This window comes from Cyanistes caeruleus, chromosome 4, assembly GCF_971803275.1.
Source record: "Cyanistes caeruleus chromosome 4, bCyaCae1.hap1.1, whole genome shotgun sequence".
Taxonomy (NCBI): domain Eukaryota; kingdom Metazoa; phylum Chordata; class Aves; order Passeriformes; family Paridae; genus Cyanistes; species Cyanistes caeruleus.
This window is the reverse complement of record NC_141704.1, coordinates 4,428,948-4,450,414: the sequence shown is the minus strand read 5'-3', so window position 1 is coordinate 4,450,414 and position 21,467 is coordinate 4,428,948. Positions and strand designations below refer to the sequence as shown.

At 44.5% G+C, this 21,467-nt stretch overlaps 1 protein-coding gene across 1 annotated transcript in view; it reads left to right on the top strand.

Moving 5' to 3' along the window:
* The window catches only part of ITIH5 (inter-alpha-trypsin inhibitor heavy chain 5), a 40,382-nt gene that overhangs the window by 10,199 nt on the left and 8,716 nt on the right, over positions 1-21,467 (top strand). Inside the window, exons 6-9 of the mRNA XM_023918776.2 lie at positions 3,062-3,231; positions 3,762-3,878; positions 17,094-17,265; positions 19,786-20,095. Coding sequence (XP_023774544.2) covers positions 3,062-3,231; positions 3,762-3,878; positions 17,094-17,265; positions 19,786-20,095 — 769 coding nt within the window. The remainder of the gene's footprint in view (positions 1-3,061; positions 3,232-3,761; positions 3,879-17,093; positions 17,266-19,785; positions 20,096-21,467) is intronic.

Genomic DNA, 21,467 nt, shown 5'->3' with positions numbered 1-21,467 from the left:
TTGTTGGCATGTGGTTTTCCTGCAAGACATCTGGCATTGATCAAGGATAGACAGACTCAGCAGAGCAGACACACTGTTGCTCCAGCACAGTATGGAAATTCCTATATGTAAATGACATACAGGGAAAACTCACGTAACTCACTATCCAAATGGCAACCTGGAAGCACTGACATTCTTGGCATCATGCTTCGGATTTCAAAGAGCTCATATAAAAATGGGCCTGAGCTGTTGGATTCTATAATCCTCCCTAGCCAGTAAAACATATATAAAATAGGTGTTCCATTGCAGGATGGGTAAAGCAACAGAACTCAGATTCCCTGTGCTTTGTCTTTGTTCAGAATTCAATTACACACCCTTTCTGTCTGGAATCATCCCTTGTGGTTGTCCACTGTATTCCAGCTAGCATCTCTCAAGATGGATCCAAAAACAAACCATCAGAGCCATTACTTGCTCCCTGCGAAGCATTCTTGCTCATATGACACCCAAAAATCATGGGATCTGCACATGCAGTGAGACCTCCAGGGAAGGCTGGGAGTTTTTAAGTGAAAGACAGGCGAATTGTGAATCTCACATTTAAAGAGGGGCTGCTTGGCAGACAATCTATATACTGGGAGAAAACGAGAAAAAAAAGTGTCTGCTCTCTCTTGTATTCCCATGGCTTAAAACTCTTCAGTACCACTTGGCTGGACATTGGAACATTGGAAAATGGTACTGCCTGACTGTTTTGAGGCTGAATATATCATGAAAGCTCTCTTCCTCTATTTCCTATGTCTAAGGTATCTCACAGTTAATGATAAAATATGATATTTTGATAGGTATTAACAAATTACCTTGAGAGTAGCGGATGAAAAATATATGGTGCTATCAAGCTGTTACAACCCATCCTAAAAGGTGAGGGTAACCCAGGTTCTTGAAATGACAGCGATGCATCAGTGTTTGTAAATACACACATGTGGTTTTATTTTAGAACAACCTGGTAGCACAGGAAAACAGATATGTTTTGGTTCTTATTATCTATAGCAATATAAAAATATAAAAGCATAAATATATCACCTTAGAAAATATAGAAGAGTAAAAAGATCTCATTACCTGAAAGAATTGTGATGAGATTTGGCTGTTGCAATTTCAATGTCTATTGGTTAAAGTGGCTATCACAGGCTAGATCCATCATGTGGTGAGGAAAATCCTAGAGAAACCCACAGAATGCTCAGTCTATTTGGTTTATATTTACTCAGGTTCAGGTGGGAATGCCCAGGTCCCTGCCCAGGGTTGGGGAGCTTGTAATGATTTCTGGAATGCTGTGGATGGAGGACACCTGAGTGATGGAATGTTGTGGATCATGGGACACTTTGGGAGTCTTTGACACCTTCTCAGAAGATACAGCTGCCTATTAAATGAGTGCTGTTGTCAGTTATGTCCTATCATGGCCCATCAGCAGCGTGAACACCTTCAGGCTCCGTGTGAATGTCCCCTGGGTGGGGAGTTATCACAGCTGAGTTCACTCCATAAGGACAGAGACAAAGTTCCCACCTCCCTGGGTTCCCCTCTCTCCTCACCTGGTCCAGCACCAGCCTGAGCTGGGCTGTGCTCAGCCCTGGCTCCTGGGTGGGTGCTTTGCCCATCAGGAGCTTGCCCTGAGTGTTTGAGCCACCAGCACCCTGTGTCTCCTCCAGTCTCACTTGTGGATGTGTCCTTTTCTTGTCTTTCAGAAAGTCCTGCATCCATCCTCTCTGAATGGGGAGCAGAAACAATGTGATGACAGGTCTTTCTAGGATATTTCCTTGTACAGTAACTCCTGCACACATGGCTCCATATGGGAGTTGTATTTTTCCCAAAGGAAGGCACTAGGCATGTGAGTTTTGGAAAATGATCTTCTGGCATGTGCAGGTGTTCTCTTCTGACACATACAAACCCCAAAACAGGAGGCATTGAGGCCAATGATCTTGACCTTCTTTGGCAAGCTCAGAATGGAGCCACTTTCTGAATGATGTCCTGGATGCTGTCCTCATCTTCTTCCTCCAGTGTAGCTGTGTGAGAACTAGCTGTGGGCTTGGGCAGGAGACACTAGACTGCTCGGGGATGACTGTTTCTTTCTGAAGTCAGAGGTCTCAGAAAGTTTTTTATTTCTTATAACAGCTGTCTGGAAGTTTCCACATGTTAGCGGAGGATGAACTTTGCATTTCAGCTCTAATTCCAAATCTGCCAGACTCCAAAATAATTTAGGTTTAACTGTTCCTCTTGTGAGGATGCCAATTTCATCTGGAAAATACTTTTTCCTGCTCTGTTTACTTCTTCAGCTGAATTTGGTGGAAAGTTTGTCTGAAGGCTCTACTAACTCCTTCAGTGTGAGCACAAACCAGAAAAAGCATTTGGAGCTCATCCATGCTCTGGACTCTGAAATATCTCATAGATTTTCCTCTCTGTCTCTTGTTTAAAAAGAACAAGGCCAATAAACAGAAGAGAGTAATCATGATCCAGATATCAAGTGCTGCCTAAAAAAGAAACCTGGGGGAAGACATGGGAGCTGTATTCAAGAATATAAAAGACTTCTGCAAGGAGGGTCACTCAGATTATTCCCACCTCACATGCCTGTGGTATGTCTGAACATGCCACCTCAAGAATTCTTTATAATCAATAAGGAAAAATCTACAGTTTGAGTAACCTAATCCTGGAAGAAATGTGTTTAAACAGGTCAAATGAATCCTGCTTGCATCGGCTGTCAGGATCTCAGGTGTAAGATCTGTGTCCTGGATGTCTAGAGCTGGCTGGAATGAGCAGCATGTCTGAGACTGTGTGTTTGGCAAAACAGAACCAAATACAGGAATTTTCTACAAACATTTGCATCCCCGAGAGCATTACAAGATGGGTTTCAGTTTAAAGCTAGAGGACAGGGGTTAATTTCTTTTTATCTCTCTTTTTTTTCCACTGGAGAGTTGAATCTTCAATCCCAGTAAGTAACTCAGCTGGCTGATTTGTCTCCATGGCAATAACACCTTTGCTGTGCTTTGACATCTGTGAGGCAATGGGAAAAACCTGTAATACTGTGGATTTATCTCAACAGGTGATGTATCTCCTCCTCCCTCTACTGTCATTGGGCACACCAAAACCTTAGCTAAGGTTACATTCAATCCCAGTGTTGTTGAGCAAACCAGGATTGCCCGAAATGGAATTTTGGGAGACTTCATAATTAGATACGATGTCAACAGGGAGCTGAGTGTTGGGGATGTTCAGGTACTGTACACACAATTCATCTTTTATGTTTTATTAACTGTACTTGAGATGGTTCAATTGTTTTGCCTGCTCCAAATTCCTAAAAATGCTTCCTGAGTGAAGGCTACTCCTCCATCTTGTAAGAACTATCCAAAATAAAACCAGTCAATTAGCAACCATGAGATGGACTTAAGCCCCAACTTCATTGAGCTCTTTTTTGTGTCTGCTTTTCAGTTACTCAATATACTGGCTGCACATATCTGGATACAAGATCAGTTCCTCAAGTACATGTTGTGGTTCTGATCTGTGGGCACATGTGTTATATCCTTGTTGCTTTTGGAAGGAAACCCCAGTGTCAGCCATGGAAGGAGATGTGCAGAGCTCCAGTTGGCTTATCCAGTCTGGATAAACAGGGAACCAGAATTAAGAAGGATACCAAGGAACATTCATATCCTGCGCTGTAGACAGAGTCACTGAAAGCATCCAGATATCCCATAATGATGTTGTAGAACATTGCACCTTTGATTCCTGACTCCCTTGCTCTTCCACAGATCCTCAATGGATATTTCGTGCACTACTTCGCCCCCACAGATCTTCCTCCCTTGCCAAAGAACGTCGTGTTCGTGCTGGACAGCAGCGCTTCCATGGTGGGGACGAAGCTGAAGCAGGTGAGCTCCTCGTGTTTATTGTGGGCTGCTCAGCTCTGAGAGGGCAAAGCCTGGTTCAGACTTTGTCTCACTGTTTTACTTCTGCAAAATGTTTGCTGTGTCTGAGGTGAGAGGTGGCTCTGAAGACACCTCAAGGTGAGATGATTTACCTGCAGTAAAGTATCTTACAGTGAGAAATGATCACGTTAATGGGAACGGGATGGGAACAAGGAATGTAGAAGGATTCATCACTCTGTAAATGGCAGTGCTGCCAAAATTGAGCATAGGATTGTCTGGGGCAGTTCTGTTCTGAGCAGTTTGAAAAGAGGCAGATCAGGCAGAATTCCCAGCAAAGTGCATTCAGCAGACTCTCTTCTCCAGTCTAACAGCACAGAGAGAACACTTCTGCCTTTAAATTACCTTGGCAAAACACTTAGTGAAGTAAAACTCAAGAGGTTCTGCTGAAAGAAAAGCAATTTTGTCCTCTTTGGAAATCTGAGTCTTTCGGAACAAATCTCAGATGTTTTTCCAGGGCACAGACCTTGATGTGAGCCACCATACCAAGCTGAAGGGCACATCGAATATAAAATGGCATATGGATTCTATGGATCCAAATTATCTTCCCCAGTGGCTGGGGAAGAAGATGACTCATCAAGAGAGTTGTTAACAAGCAATCCTAGTTCTGTGCTGAATGAGGTCTCAAATCAAGATGCCTTTGAATCTGTAAAAAGTCCTGTGGACAGAGCCTGGCTCTTGGCTGTCTGCTATCCTGCTGCTGGAAAATGACCACCCTGCCTCTCAGAATAAACAGTTCTGGCACAAATGCCCCCAGTCCTGCAGGCTGGAAGCAGACAGCCAGTGACCAAATGCTGAACCAGGGAGATTAAAACTCCAAAGGGCTTTGGTGCTTTTGTGAGCTGCACGAGTAGTCAGCAGATTAACCTTGCACTATGAAAGCTTTTATTCTGCTCCCAAGTATCAGAGTTTCTTTTCATTACACCTACTAAAAGCAACACAGCCATTAACCCCTAAAGGTTTACTTCATACTGCATACTACATACTTAGTTTGTGCTGCTAAACCTGGATCTCAGGTAAAACCTACAGAGAGGTTCCTCTTGAGCCTGAAGTGAGAGAAGTGTCTACCCAGAACCTTTGCTGAAGCTGTACCCAACATTTTTGTCTGTTATCTGAGTATATTCTTTTTTGGAGAACCACTGGTACATTATGAAGGAGTGCTTTGGGGTGGAAGCACTTATCTTCCTTTGATTCCAGCTGCTCTAAAACATAGAACTTTATGGAGTTAAGATCAAAATCATAAAACACCCACATTGATTAATCAAGAAAAGACCAAAATCTAGGACTGACTGAAAAATAAACCTCTCTTGGTTCTCTAGGAAAGTGTGAACAGTTACAGCCATGTCTGCTCAGTGTCCTTTTTACCCAGTTGTTGATGTCATTAAGATGGTTATTAAATTACAAACAGATTCCCCGGTGGCAAGATACATCTGAGCAGAGGAAATGTCTCCTTTTTGTCTTTTCTCTTTGGACTCTCACAGCTGTGGTGATCTGTGGTGGTATGTAGAGAGCTGGGAAATCCCATGGGACTGTCTTTCCTCATTTCTCTTTACTGAGTCACATGCAAGGTCAGCTAAAAATACAGTCAGCAATTGTAAAGTGCTCTTGTGGGTCAGCTGCAGTGACTTTGGCAAAGGACAGTTTTTAGGATTGCATAAGCAAGGATGGGAAACATCAGCTGTGCACCTTTTCCTGGAGCAACTGGAGGAGATTTTGTACTTTACAGTCACCTGCCTTCACAAAGTAAATGGCAAAGTGACTCAAGTGGGGTCAGGATTTCATGCATCCTAGAGTTCCCACAACCCAATTGTGAGTCATTGATCTTTTCCTCTCCCAAGGTTTTCCTTTTCCAACAAGAATTTTAATCTGTTTGTGCCATCCCTTTTTTCCTAAGATATCTCAGTCTTTGAAGCAACAAATGTTCTGTTGCAAACACAGAGTGGGATTGGCTGATCAGCTTGAATCAGATCATTGGAGGTGTTCTAAAAGTGTGTGGATATGGCACTTGGAGACATGGTTTAGCAGTAAACACAGTGGTGCTGTGTTAATAATTGGACTTGATGTTCTTAGAGGTCTTTTGCAGCTTTAACAACTCTTTGATTCAGTGATTAAGACCCTTGACACTTTCCCCTAACATCATTAAGAGATGTATTAACTTTGAGGGGAAGATATATCTCCTCAGTTTTCATAGCCCCTGAGCTCTGGTGGTGTCCAGCAGACTTGGATGTGTTGCAGCAGTCAAACTCCTCTGAGAACCTGAGCCTTTGCTACAGTCTCATTTAAGCACTGGCAGGGAGATAAAGTTCAGGAATAGAAAATCCTTGGGCATGATTGGAAAAAATATTCATGTGCTTAAGGCTTTGCACATCATTACTGCTGTCCCACTGGCAAGGAAAATCCAAATGAACTTTGTTCCTCTGTCTGCAAAGAGACAGCAAGTTCTGTGTGGAATAGTTGCTTTTAACAGCCAGGAGAGCCTGGGGAAGAGGTTCTATCTGCAGGGTTTACTGGGAAGCAAAATGATTTGCCTTTTGAGCAGTCTAGCCTGCTGATTTTATGGTATCTTTGGCTAGGTAGAAGGGGACATAGCAATTTTTCATTAATATAACCAGGAGAAAAAGGGTCCAGTTAAAAGTTCACCACCTTGTGATTACCATCGTTGTGCCCACCTTCACTGGACATGGTGAGAAAGGACTCTTGCTATAGAATGAGTGTTCCAAGCTGTGAATATGTCCACAAGAGGATGAATTTGCAGGTATTTTGTAGATGTATAGTAAGATAGAGTTGTTTCAACCATGGATTTGTTTAACCTTACTTTTCCCACAGGCAGTAAATGCCACACACTCAGTTAAGCAGTTGGCTTCACTGCAAGCCTGGCAACTTGTCAATGGTGGTGTGCCAGACTGTAATTTTCTCTCAGGTTAATTGCTCTAGGAGGAACCCAGCTGAAACTGGGACCTGCTGGGGATTTGCAAGGGCTTCAGTTCATTTGCCTGTGCCTGTCCAAGGGATGCTGTTGGTACCCTTGAGTCACACACACAGTGGAGCCCATCTGAAGGCCCTGTGTGCCCAACCCCTCAACCCCTGTGCCTCAGCACAGACACCCCCAAGGAGTTTCAGGGTGGTGAAGGAGCAGACAAGCACCTGAGCTCTCAATGTTCTCCTTCCAAACTCCTCTGACTTCTGCTGGTTGCCGCAGAACTGGCTGTGAGCCTGCTGACTGTTAGTCCAAATAATGGCTGCTGCCCAGGAGAACAGCCTGAAATCACCAGGGAACTCTGGAAAAAATGCTAATTCTAATTACAGCCTTCAGAGTGTTCAAAGCTACTGTGACGAGGAAAGTTTTGTCAGGTTTTCCATTTCTGTTGGAAAGAAACAACCCGAGAGAACACAGAAGAGCTGCCTGCAGCACCAACAATCCCATGCAGCTGCCTCCTGCTCAGGAGTACACCTCAGCAGTGTTATCTCAGTCCTCTCTGGAAGTGTGAATATAAGATATAAGAAATACTACAGTAAATAAGATATCACATCCATGTAGACTTTATTTACTCAAAGAAAATAAAATTTCTCTTCCAAGAGAAATGCAATTACTTGTGCAGAAAAATAATCTGCTGAACCCTAAAACTTTTAAATATTGACAGGGTCATGCAGAGAAACAAGCAAGCTTCAGAGGAAGATGCTTTCAGGTATTCAGGAGGGGAGCATCTGCTCCTGGTCTTAGGACTAACAGCCAATTTTACTTCATGCTGAGGCAGTAGAAGCAGAGACAAAATTTCCTAGGAAGATCCCAGACCACCTATAAAGTGCAAGTCCTTTAATTGCATTTGGAGTAAATCAGATGAAAAGGTGAGGATAGAGTTTGCATGGAAATTCTGCTGAGGCTTGAACTGAAAACTCATGAAGACACTGAGAGCTCTCCCAAATGTTTCAGTTGGACCATCACTGAGTTCATCAAAGGATGAACTGGAAACGGGCACTGCTGCTGTGCCAGGCACAGCCCAGTGACCACCAGATAAAGCTGTAGTGAAATGGAAGTGGGGAATGAAGCTGGGAAGTCAGTCCATGGATTTGGGTCACTGAGGTTTATGTACCAGAGCTACAGACAGCACAGCTCTTGGTCTGAGACTGGGATGAGGGCCCAGGCTGGTGCTTAAATGGGAAGGAGGGTGGGTGGAGGCCCCAGCTGGGATTGGGCAGAGCCAATAAAGCCTCTTGGTATCCTCAAGGCTCTGGCAAATGAATAGAAGTCAGTGAAGTGAAAGCTCTTTCTTTAGTAGTCCTTTCCAAGATGGAATTAAGGTTTTTTTTCCAGCTGCTGGAGCAACACCTGGAAGCTAGACCTGGCTTCTGTGTGTGCTTTCATCATGGCTCTGTTATGTGAATTTAGGTAGGTTATTTTCTTTGCCTGTGCTTGTCTCTTTGCAGAGTCTTGTCTCTTTAGCTGGCAAACCCATGTCTGCATTTATGGCTGTACAAAGATCCCCCAAATCTAAATGACACCAGATCTTTGTCAAGACTGAAGTTATTAGATTAGTACTGTTTGCAGCAACACTGCTATTTCCAAGCAAATACCCCTTCACCCTAAATCAGGGTGTGTCCTACACATTGCTCAACTGGGACCGTTTGTTTCTGGCTGTGGAGAGCAGCTGAAGCTCAGAAGTGCTTGTGGCACCTCACATGGAATCCTGCTGGAGTGAGGTCTTCCATGTCATATTACTGTCATCAAACAGCGTTCACAGGTAGCTCTGGGGTCCACATGATGCAATTTGAGGTCCCTTAGGAATGAGGGATATAGTGCTGTGTCATGAGGAGAGAGCTTTCGCTTGCATAGGTACCCTTGACTTAACCTTCTCTAAAACGTCTGCTCTCTTCTCTGCAGAGTTTTGGGCAAAGAATTAGCTTCCTTTCATGCCTGAGGCAGTGGTTTAGGATTGAAATGGGCAGGGGAAGAGCTGGAGGCAGAGATGTGCAGGAGGGACTGGGTATCCTGGAGATGGAGATGCTGAGAGGGTTTGGAAATGGTGAAAATTTGGGGCAGGTGTTGGAGGACTCTGAGGGCCCTGTGGCAGACTCTTAGATGGGAAAACTGTCAAGTTTGCTTTTTTAAGGAAATGTTTAGTGCTCTTGCACTGCTTAATGCTAACCCTGAGCAAAAGTGCTGGGTCTTTGCTTCAACCAACAAACCATTGTCACTGTCCCTCACTCACTGGAGATCAGACAATCCTAGAATGCTGTGGATTGGAAAGGTCCTTAAAGATAATCCAGTTCTAAACCCCTGCCATGGGCAGGGACACCTTCCACTAAACCAGGTTGTTTCAAGCCCTGTCCAACCTGGCCTTGGACACTTCCAGGGATGGGGCAGCCACAGCTTCTCTGGGCAGCCTGTGCCAGGGCCTCACCACTCTCACAGAGAAGAATTTCTTCCCAATACCCAATCTAAATCTCTCCTCTTTTAGTTTAAAACCACCCCCTCTTGTCCTGTCACTAAGATCCTCTTGTAAAGTCCCTACTGCATGTCCTGTAATTAAAATAAATGAAAATGGGGAAGTCACAGGGAGGAGCAGCACATCTCTCCTAGCAGGTTACACACATGGATGGGATGTTCTGAGTAGGGGCTAGAAAGCTTCAAACCTGGCAGGTTTCTGGCTGCTGAGACTCTGTGAGAGTGGCTACATGATGAAGGATGGGAGTAATCAGTATGAAGAGCATGATTAGCTGTGTCTCAGCTCAATTCCTGCTCTGTAACATAGCAGTTGGTGATTGCTGAAATTGAGGGGATGTGTTGTGGACAGCTTTTGGCCATGTCAGCTCTTCTCAGTGCTCTGTTGGGGCTGGTCTGTGTGACGGAAAATGACAGCACCCAATTATTGGAACAGTTTTTGTGCCTGGGATGAATTCCATCTTCTGAGGATGGGCAGAGGGGGAGATGTCAAGCTCTGCATTGAGGGCATGGGGCATTTTCCCTTGGTGCTGACCTTTTTGCTGCTATCTCCATGGAAATTTTTCGTCATGCTGACAGGGTGGGGGTTTGACTGTCTGATGGGCATGTTATGGGGTCTGATTCCACTTAAAATGAGCTAAGCACAAGAGAAGAATGTGGCCTTCAGACACTGCTGTGTCAGTCTGGCAGTGTGCCCATGCAGCCCTGTTGTTTCCAGTGAGGTTATTTCAGTATAGCACTGTGGGGCAGCCCTTAAGCTTTTCCCTTTGCCTTATTTACTGTATGGAATTGTTTACTGCTCCAACTGCAATCCATTCTGCACTGGGATAAGGGCTTCAAGTAACAATGCTTGGTGCTGATTAGAACTTGCCTTCTTAAATCTTCACACTGGCATTCATTCACATCCTCAGTGCTGCAGTGAGAGTGCAAAGACTGAGCACCTACTCTGCCCTCCAGATCCATGAAACTTCAAATCAACTTTTGAGATTAGTTTTTCATGAATTTATCCTTACCATGCTGCTGGGTGCTAGACAAGTGGGTTACCCCAGCTGATCACATCTTTGAGGATGGTTTTATCATCCACTGAGCAAAAATTCAGTGCTTAAGTGTTCTGGATGGATGTGGAGCTAAGTGTTTCACTCCATGTTAAGTGAAAAATCTTTTTCAGAAAAGTCAATAGGAACAAACATTTGTTCTAAGGGATGGCTGTTTTTCAGCCTGGGAAAATACAAAGCAGTATTTTTAAGGCCATACAGGGAGTGAACAATGTTCAAGTGACCAGCAAAGGATCTGGGATGTTCAGGAGGGGGAGACTGGACAAGGGGATGGAGACAGACCTTTATTGTCCAGAACTCTGTATTCAAACTCACTCCCATCACAGGCCTGTGTCAGTATTGAACAAAATGCTTGTTGTCCAGAATTGCGAAGGAGTTTTCCCTGGTTACACCATTCTTGTCTGCCAGGAAGAAAGCACAAAGATACATTGACAGGGAGAGGGGCAGTTGCAGTTCCTCAATTTCAGGACATTCCCTGGGGAGGCAAAAAGAGCCAATTGTCCTCTCTGAGAGTGGGACGAAGGAAGGTAAAACAATCCAAGGATACACTTCTGGGTTAAACCCTGGTTTTGGTACAGAAGTCCTAGTTGCTGGCAGGTGACATGTGACCAGCATTATGTGGGCAGAAAGGACACTGGGACACAGAGGAAAGCAAAACTCATGTGATGTGGCTTCCAAACTCAGCAGATACAACAGTGCCCAAACATTTGCTGTCCCTGTGCCTTGGCTGCTCCCTGTAATGTGCCAGTGGTGCTCCCACTGCATTCCCCTTGGCTCTGGACCTGAACTAAATCTATGACAGCACCTTGTCTGACCATGTTAGCACCATTTCAGGTGTGACTTTGATGCCTTTAAGCCTTTCCTTAAGTCACAGTACTAATTAATCCTTCTGACAGACCATGGGGACATGGATGATCTTTGACTGTTGTTGTTTGAAAATTCCAGCTCTGGGTCCTTCTATCAGCTGCCTCTGCATGTTTGGAAAGGGAAAGAGAAGAACCAAAGCACAGAGGATATTGAAGGGGAGGAAGGAGCTCTTTTGTTTTTTATCCCTGTATTTCCTTGCAATCTTTTGCCAAACAATATATTCACTTGTACTTTTCTCCTTTTTGCTGTAGGAGATCTCATTTCTGAGCCCTTCCCTGCCACTGTTGCACTCTCAGACATTTTACTGGACAGAGCTATGGCTTCCTAATTCCCTCTGAGCTTACATTTTGTGCCTTAGCTCCCTTGTGAAAGTTGGTTTCTCATAGGGATCTAGAAGAAGAAATTGTGCAGAATTTTTGTCTTCTAGTTGTGGGATTGTTTAGCATGGATACAGATGGCCCCAGGTCTGCTCTCTGCAGGCTGTTCCTGTGCATCTGTTCCTGTCAGTGGCTCCCTTTTTCCAAAGGCTGTGGCTGGGAAGGCTTTCCTCCCTGCTAGCACTGCTCTGTACTAGAGATCTGTACTAGATCTCTGTACTAGAGATCAGCACTGGCTGATCCTGAGCCCAAGCAGTTCCTGAGCTGGAACTGGTGCTGGCTGAGCTGGAAGAGGCTGTGTCACTGGTGATGAAGTCCTGCTGCCCAGCTGTTGCGAGGGTGGCTGGATGAAACACTTAGAAGTGCTCCTAAGGCGATGGAAAGTGTGAATACGTGGGCTTGGGATATGCATTTTAATGAGGTGTTTGAATTCTCCCCTTGCTGCCCAGCAGGGCCAAGGTCTGGCAGTGCCACAGCTCCTAACAACCACATATTGTGTCCCTGTGAGCTGCACAGCTCTGAGGGTAGCCAGGCCTCACCCTCGCCCCGCTCCCCAAACAAACAAGGGACTGTGGAAGAAATGTCACCAGGACTCAGATTCCTCCTAAAAGGTGCCCAGATGGTCTGACATCATCCCAGATGTCTCTGAGGCAGACCTTTGGCCCAAAGAAAGGCTGAAGGCTCTCAGCTTTCCCTAAGAGCATGTATCTTCCCATGCTTTGTTCCAGCAGTGTTTAGGCAAGATGAGGTCTGTCAGCATTAATTCCAAGGGCTGGGCACAAGGGTGGCAGATCACAGCCACACTCGAGTGTAGCCAAGGGAGCTCTGCTCTTCCTGCTATTGCTGGGGCTGGTGCAGCTCTGAACCACCCTGGCTGTGATGCAGGGCCTGTAGCAAGCAAGAACCAGAGCTGTGCTGCGTGTCCAGGTGCCAGTGCAGAGGTGACAGGGAAGGTCAGAGTGGTGGCTGGGGCCTGGCTTGTCCCAGGCCTTGTAGGCTTGAGCAGACACTGTTTGCTCATCATTTAGGCAGTGTGAGCTCCTCTTCCCTCCTCTCATCATTTATGAAGCACAGACATAAACTGTGGTCACTCCTGGCAGTCATGGTCACCTCACCTGTCCCCAGCTGTAGACCAGGGTTGTCCTGCTCCAGGTTTGGGGGTGGTAGGTTATAACCATGGAGATGGCTGTTTCAGTCCCAAGATTCCAGCTGTGTTGGCAGCTCATTCACCAGCAAAACTCCTCATCTCAAATGCAGTGGCAATTTAGTCTCTGCCCCTCAGCTCAATTTTATCTGTATTAATTTGAGGTAAATGGAGGAATCTTCCCCCACCAAGTTATCCTCTTTTAAATCCTCATTTAAAACTTGACTCTGACACATACAAACTATTCTCAAATGGTAAAAAAGGATTTTTATTCAGCTGTTCTGGACTGTTACTTCCTGCCATCCTCTGCTTTAATCCTTGCTCCAAATGCATCAACCCAGGCAAGCATGTTGGGAAGAGTATTTCACCTCGCAGCACCTGGCACAGAGATACTGGAGCCCTAAACTCTTTCTCCTCACTGTGAATGGGTCCAGCTTATCTCCAAAATGAACCAGTGTCATGGGCACAGCCATGGAGGATCGTTCTGGCCCTCAGCAGGGTAGAAATGGTTAATTTTCTGCCTCTTTGGCAGGAGTTTCAGTGGAATGACTCACTGAGGCCAGGTGGGAGCGGAACTGCAAGAACCTCATTGGCAGCAGAGCAGTTTGGGAATCCCATGGCAGCCACAGCCCTTGGCTCCTTGGAGCCAGGAGAAGTTGCAGTTTGTAGGCCTTACAAGGACAAACAGAAACCTGCTGCTGGATCCCAGCTGAAGCTGCAGGCAGAAGAGCTTTGCAAAGCCTGGCCTGGGGTCTGGTGGAGATGGAAGGAGAGGGCTGGGTACCAATTACACTTGGTCATAGCCAAATCCTTCATGATTTTACCAAGATATCCTCCTTATTAAAAGCTGATTTTGCCTGCCAACTCCTGAATCATATCCAGCAGTCCGAGGGAAGTCACATCTCTCTCATAAACCATTACTGGGTGAGGAATGCTGGCAGGTAGCAAAGCATGTTGATGCCACCCCATGAGGACTGAAGTCTTTAGGATATACCTGGGAGTCCTAATGAGCTGGGAAGAGAGATGGAAATAGGAAGAGACAGGAAATAGGAATATTCAGAGCACTCTGGGAAAGGTGGAGAGACAGCTCAGCTCCTTTTGGCTCCAGCAAGAATCAGAATGCTCAGGACAGGGCAGGATTAGTTCCTGAGGTGAGTCCCACCTTCTCTGCTTGAAGGCAATGCCTGGAGACAGGCACTTCCAGACAGTGACTCAGCCCATCCTAAAACCTGTCCCAGACAGATGGGATGGATTATTCCCTGGAGGTGGCTTCCCTTGCCTCAAGCAGGATTAGATGTGATGCCCAACTTTCTGATGACTGAGTTGGGAAAGCGGAATCCCACCCTTTATTTTTACTGTGAATGGAGTAAAAAGCTGCAGGAGAATGAACATATGGCCTCCCTCACTCTGTTTGCTTTGGAGCAAAACCATGTGTGCATGCACACACACACTTGTACATATGTTTGTGTGCATGTTACATGAATTCAAAGGGTTTTAATCTAAGTTGCAGAGGCAAGCACAGGATACAGATGCCAGAATCCAGGCTGTCGGTGCATATCCATTAAAATATGGCAGGTTTTTCCTGGGAAAAATTGACTCAAACTCTGGAGTGACAAAAATGAGGCAAAAAGCAAAGGCAATGAAAGGAGAAAGATGGTCCCAGCCCCACATTTGGCCCCTGTATGAGGGTGTGGGGAAGTGCTGGTTTTCCTGGGAATGTCTGTTTGAGTTCCCTCCTGATCCTCTCTGCAATTCTAGGTTGGATGCTGTATACACTGAGGTACTTCTGCTCTGTGTTGTTTTACCCTTTCCTTTTCTTTTGGCTGAACACAGGCAAGAATGTCAAAAGGAATTTGTGAGCACATGGGAAGTGAGATGCAGCCTCCCTGCAAGTAGGCCAAAGCAAGATTATTTCTCCTCTTGCCTTGTTCTCAGAAACAGCAGAGCTTATTTGGGCCCAATAAATCCCTCTGAGAAAAGTGCTGTTTCACAGAATTGGAAAAAAAAAACAATTGAAAAGAAGGGGTTTTATAATAGGAGAGGTCAAGCAATGTTAATTATAATCAGAGAGCTGTAATATAGATAATGAGATTTGGGGAGTTTTTCTTCAAATCATTGCCTCTAGGAACCTCCATTTCTCTCCTATGTGAGAGTCGAGGGGATGTTTATGTAGGGAGTCTTTGTGGTCTTCTGTTCCTTGCTTTAACACCCTGCCCAAATCTCCTTCAGAAGAGCTTGGCATGGAACCTGCTCACATGCAGGATAGAAGGTTCTTCATCTTCACTTTCTGCTTACTTTGATCAATTTTTTGAGGGACAAATACTCAGGCTAACCTTGTTATCATGGAATAAATTGGAGAGTTTTCTTTGCTGTGTGATTGCTGTATGTGCACATGTGGGATAGCTTGTCTGATTGAACTGTGGGCTGGGGACCCCAATTTTGGGAACCTCTCACTTTCTGACTTTGACACAATTACAAAAGTAGCCAGATTTTCCTCTCTGTAAAATGGGATGCTGATGGAAGGTATCTCTGAAAGGTGATGTCATGCATTATCTGAAACATTTTTACAATACAAACAGTGTTGTAAAAGAGGAGCTTCTTTTTCAAATACCTGATTATTTAGCCCAACTTAGTTTCTGTGGACTTGAGACAGCCTCCATATCTGGGGCAGAAATTCACTTTTGTGAAGGTTTGTTTGGTGCACATTATGATGTGAACCTAGTGGGGTTCTCCCCTTCTCTTTGAAAGAATCTGTTCCACCAGCATTTGCTTTAATATTCTTGTCTGTGAAACAGTGGTGGGACGTGGAGGAATGTTCCAGCTAAGCAAATGGAGGGATTAATCCTGAGATCCCTGCAGAAGGAAAATGATTTGCACAGAGGATAGAAGCAGGGAAATTCTACAGACTTGGCTCCAGAATGTTTGGAGCTATGGGAAATATTCCCCTTAATTTCAGGTGGACTGAGAGCCAAGGCACCAGCTGTGAGGATTAGATTTGTTTGCAGTTGCATCATTGCATCATCATCTGCCATGCAGAGTCCAGAGGGACATTGATGACACAGCTTGATCAGTCCTTTTAGCCCTTTTCCAAACTGTCTTTACATAGCAACATCAGGCCTAGGCTTATGTGGTTTCCAGCACTGCTGATTACTTCTGTATTTTTTCTGGACTAGCCCTTCACGTATTTTCCTGACAGGGATGAGAGAAACCTTTAAAAGCTGGTGAGCCCACCATATTATTTCCTGCATAGCTTTCCTTGGAATTTGGGAGGCTTAATGGTGGCCAAGAAGGGGCTGAGCTGAGAATCTGCTGATTTTTCTGCTTAGATATTGCCTCATATTCCTCCCATGTGTTTTGCATCCAAATATAGGGTATGTTTGCATGGACAGAGGCTGCTTTTGTGCAACTTCTCTGAGTCTTACTCAGCTGAAGTCTGTCTCCATGTGAACACAGCTTCATGGCTGTTAAATCCAAGCTGGTCTCTCTGAGGGGAGCTGGACACCTCTGCAGTCTTCCTCTTGGCATTTCCTCAGGGGTCTGGCTTTCCCAGAACTTAGGATCCTTAACCTCCTTTAAGAATTCATCTTGTGACCAGCTTGCCTCACTCTGTTGCCTGTGTTTACATAGTATGATGAACAGTTGGCAATTGATGAAAAATAATATGCCTGGTGACAAAATTGACTGGCAGGTAGAATCTGCAATGACTAATCAGGACTTCTTTTTATATCTAGTTAACTGAATTTATTAACCTAAACATTTATTAATTGCTGGAATTATTCATTAGAGTGTATATGTAGCAAATAGTATCCTAATTATGAACAGGGAATGTGCATCATTTGACATGTTTGCAGGTTTTTTTAAAACTTTTAAGTCACCTATTTTAAATATATGCCACTTGCAGCTTACTGCCAATCTAGAGTGCGTTAGACAAACTCTAAGAGTTTGTTATTAGTCATTATCACTCACTATCCCTTGATTCAGTACATGGTTCTCCCAGTCACTGGGAGCTTTTATCCTAATTTTGATGCCTGATTTTTAAGCTTAGTTAGATCTAGATGTGCCTCACAAGACCTTTTGGGCAAGAGTTGTTTTTCACCTCCTATTTGCCCAGGCCCTGGCACCACAGAGATCAGGCCTTGCTATAGGGAAGGACATCCCAATTTTCTTCATCAGCCAAACTGGCAATGTAGAAATATCTAAAAGATGAGAGAACATCTTAAAACTAAATTCTTTCCCACTAAAACACTGAGAGTTGTGTCTGCTTCTCTCTTTTTCTAGACCAAAGAAGCTCTCTTCACAATTCTCCAGGACCTAAGGCCTGAAGACCACTTCAACATCATTGGCTTTTCCAACCGAATAAAGGTCTGGCAGCAGGACCGGCTGGTGCCAGTTACTCCAAATAACATCAGGGATGCCAAAAAGTACATCCATAACATGTCACCTACTGGAGGTATGACCAGAGACAGGGATGGGACTAATTGTGTTATCCAATTAACTACAACAGAACAGAGAGTGCTGAACATGGTCCTGGAGCATATAGAATAAAAAGACATTAGGATTTAGCTCATGGGACAAGGGGGTCCCTTCACCTCCACTCAGGGTTATGTGTTCTTTATTAACATACATGATGGGGAAGTTTCCTCAGACCCTGCCCATTGCAGGGGGTTTGGACAAGATGGTCTTTAAATGTTCCTTTCAACCAAAATTAGTCTGTGATTCTGTATACCTATTAAACCAAATTTGATTCCATTCTCTTGTTTATCTGGTGACACCGTTGGAATGGGAAAGCTTGCAAGGTTATTTCTTGAGGACACAGATGAAAACATACCCTGGCAAAGGACACACAGTGCCAGTATTGTGTAGTTTCTGAAAGGCTCTGTGAAAGCAGGCTCATGATTTTATCTGGGCTGGAAACCCCAGGGATGGAGCACACACTGTGGGATGTGGGATTGCCTTCTGCAGGAGTAAGTTTCTCACCTAGTACTGTCTTCTTGTATCTACCAAGAAGCAGCCAAAATTATATTTGAGAATTTCTTGGCCCTTTTTGCTTATGCCTTGTTGCCTGGAGGGAAGCAGGCAGAGAAAACCCCAGAACAGTGGCAGAGTGCAGGCACGAGTTTTAATTTGATTCATAGGTCTCCTGTGAGGCTATGGACAGCAGTATAAAAAGATCTCCAGCTGCAGTGAGGCTTGTAATCAAACATATTCCAGCAGCTGTGCCCAGAGGGCTGCAAAATGACCTATTCAAATCCTTCCCCATGGAAGTAGTCACAGCTGGTTGAAGGTCAGGAAGGTCTTCCTGTGGCTGCCCCTGAGCAGTGACCACTCCTAGCAGAGGAAACCCTCAGTTGGAGAAACAGGGCGAACAGGATGGTTGGCTGTGCTGTTTTTGTTGTGAGAGGAATTGCTTAGGAAGTGGTTAAAGGACCTGCCCAGTTAAACAATTACCAATAGTGGGACTAAACTCAGAGAACAAAGCCTTTTATTCCAGAAATGCCAAGAGAGCTGTGCAGGAACCAGCTGGGTTTGCCCATGAACCTGCCAGGGAACAAAAGTTAAAGGAAATGATTGACTGTGGCTCAACAGGAAGGTGTAGTGATTCTCCACCACAGGTACTTCAGTTTTGGCTAAGTCTGTGCTTTCCCTATAAAGGTGCTGTTCCTTGACTATCTTCCAGTGAACATGAACACACCCAAAGAACATTACACCCCTGTGCTGTACTTACATACCAAAGAAACGGGAGAAAAATCCTGCTGCTAAATACCTGAGCATGTGGCAAAAGGCAGTTTTCAGTGCTGGGTAGTTCTATGATACAACTGAGTATAAAATTACACACTGTGCTACATGACATGGATTTCTTCTGGTTTTGGGGAAAATGTTCTTTCTGAAATTTTGGATCTGCCTGGAGATTGAGAGAGTTAGGATATTTGGGTGCAGGTTTTTTTGGTTGAGAACCATTTTGCAGAAGACAGAGTCAGGATTTTGAGGACTTTTCAGAAGTCTTTGCTGCTTCCCTGTTCCTTGTCTTGCTGCAGTCACTGGAGCTGTGCACACTGAGTTTCTAGGTTCATGGTGTATGGGCTTTCTATCACATCTTGTTGACAACCTTCCTAGATCTCCTTTTCCAGACCCCCAGGAGTCAGCTGTGTATGGCTCTTAACCCATTTCACCAGCTTTGTTTCTAAGAGCTGTTTTTAACCCCAATGTGTTTATTTTGCAAAGGTCCCACAGCCAATCCCTCTGTGCTTTGACTAGAAATACGTGGAGAAAGGGAATACTTGTACTCATTTTCCTGTTTTCTTTTTTTTTTTTTTTTATTTTTAATTTTTTGAACACACTGTGGGCTTGGATCCTTTTCATGCTTATTCTAATGTACATCTGTTCCCTCATTTACTTTGTTTTCTCCCTCCCAACCCACTTCAGGCAATTCTATTCTTTACTAGCCAGTTGTTTTGTGCAAACACACTCCTCAGCTAACCAAGCTTTTCTCTTTAAACTTTGTATTCCCTGGGGTGTGAAGAATGAACCCATCCACTAGTTTTCCCATTTGAAGGCTTTTTTCCTGATTCCAAATGTTGTGCCCATCAGAAAAAAAAATGAGCAGAACTTTTCCTAGTTCAGATATCATCTGGGAGAGTCCCATAATAAAGCTTAACAATTTTTGTTTGTACCAGCCAAACATAGTATGATTGTTTACCAGACTAATTGTTGTACATTGAGGCATTCAACAGCAATTTCACATGACAAACTGAAATTCATAACTCAGTTCAAAAGACCATAAACAGCTGTGCCAAACTGGTGCTAAATAACAGAGCTGAACTGAACTAAAGGGCTAGAGCAACTTCATGTGGAGAAAAGGGACATCCTGATGTCCAGAGGAGTGGTCACCTCACTAAAAGGACCTCAGGGAAATTATTTACACCACTCTGAGAAGGAGAAATGATCTCTAATCACTCTGGTACCTTCCCAGGGACTAATATTAACGGGGCTCTGCAGACCGGGGCGAAGCTGCTGAATGATTACATTGCTCAGAATGACATTGACGCCAGGAGCGTGTCCCTGATCATCTTCCTCACGGATGGGAGGCCGACTGTCGGGGAAACACAGTCATCCAAAATCCTCAGCAACACCAAGGATGCCATCCGGGATAAATTCTGCCTCTTCACCATCGGCATCGGCAACGACGTGGACCACAAGCTGCTGGAGAGGATGGCACTGGAGAACTGCGGCATGACGAGGCTTTTCCAGGAGGATGAGGATGCAGCCAGCCACCTCAAGGGGTTTGTTCTGGATTTTCTGTTCTTTGGGTTCTCTGGGAAAGCATTTTGGGATGGAAAATCCTTTAGTGAGACATGGCAAGAAATTGGAGCTTCCCTGAGGCTCAGCTCTGGTTGGGAGAGGCAGAGTTTGATCAGATACTCTGAATGGCTACCCAGAAATTTCCTTTTTCTTAGCAGACCCCCTGAGATGTACTGGAGCTTCCCAAACGCTCAGAAAAAGGCATTTGTTTCCCTAATTCAGATCATTGTTTTAGGCATATAAACCCAGAGAGCTGGGGGGTACAGGTCCCAACTCCTCAAAGGTAGATGGTGGGAGGAGAGGATGCGTTTCATACATCAAATCAACAACATGAACAGCATGGCAGGGATCAGGAATGAAGATTCCATTTTGGAGCAAAATAAGTTATTTATTTAATTTTTGGAAATGATAACTTTTTGCCCAAGATCAAAAATATTTGACTTTGAAAAACACACTAAGATCATTCCTGGGATAACCATATAGTCACTTAATTTACTCATTCTTTGTGACCTAAACTCCTCATAAGTTTCCTGAAATCCTCATCCTTCAGTAGGACCAGAGATTATGTTCCTTTTCTGTGATAAGGGAGTTGTAGTCCAAGGGGAGACCCTGGAAAGGAACAGCAGAAAGATACATGACCACATCTCTGACCAAAACATTTGGCAATGTGTCAGTGTTTCCAAATAAAAATGTGTGGCTTTCACCCCCAAAATGTTGGTGTTTTAACCACAGAAACTGGGAAGAGACAGAAATTTAGTACTGACCTCCCTCCTGGCTCATGCCTAGCTTCTCTGGAGCAATAAATCCAAACACTTTCCACCAGGGCTTTGCCTTCTGTTATGCGTGGACAAGCATTCCTTCTAAACTAAATTCTGTAGATCCATCTGTCACTCCACCCACATAATTTCCTCCTCAGGACACTTGGATAGCAAGTGGCATTCTCTGGCAGATAGAGGATTTCTGATTGATTGAGCTGTGGGGGTCCAGTGCTGCAAGTACTTGTTCAAACGCCTCTCTCTGATGAACAGCTCACTGTTTGTCAAGCTCAGTCATGGCAAACCCATTTGGCATCTGGTGCCAAATTTATACAGAAAAGCACAATCTCTGCTGGAGGCCAATTCAAACCTCAGTTGGAGGGAAAACCTACATGGGTGCCAATGTAATTTTTTTCATTCTCAGCAGGTTGTGTTTTTATACAGATACTTCCTTGAATTGTACTCTAAGACAGGTTGGGTATCTCCACCATTTGCTACAACTCAAAAGTTAATTTATAGAGACTTCTCAAGTTTAATTCAGTCATGTTTTTTAATTTGATGAGGTCTCTGCATGAAAGACAATGAGTGCTCAGACAGA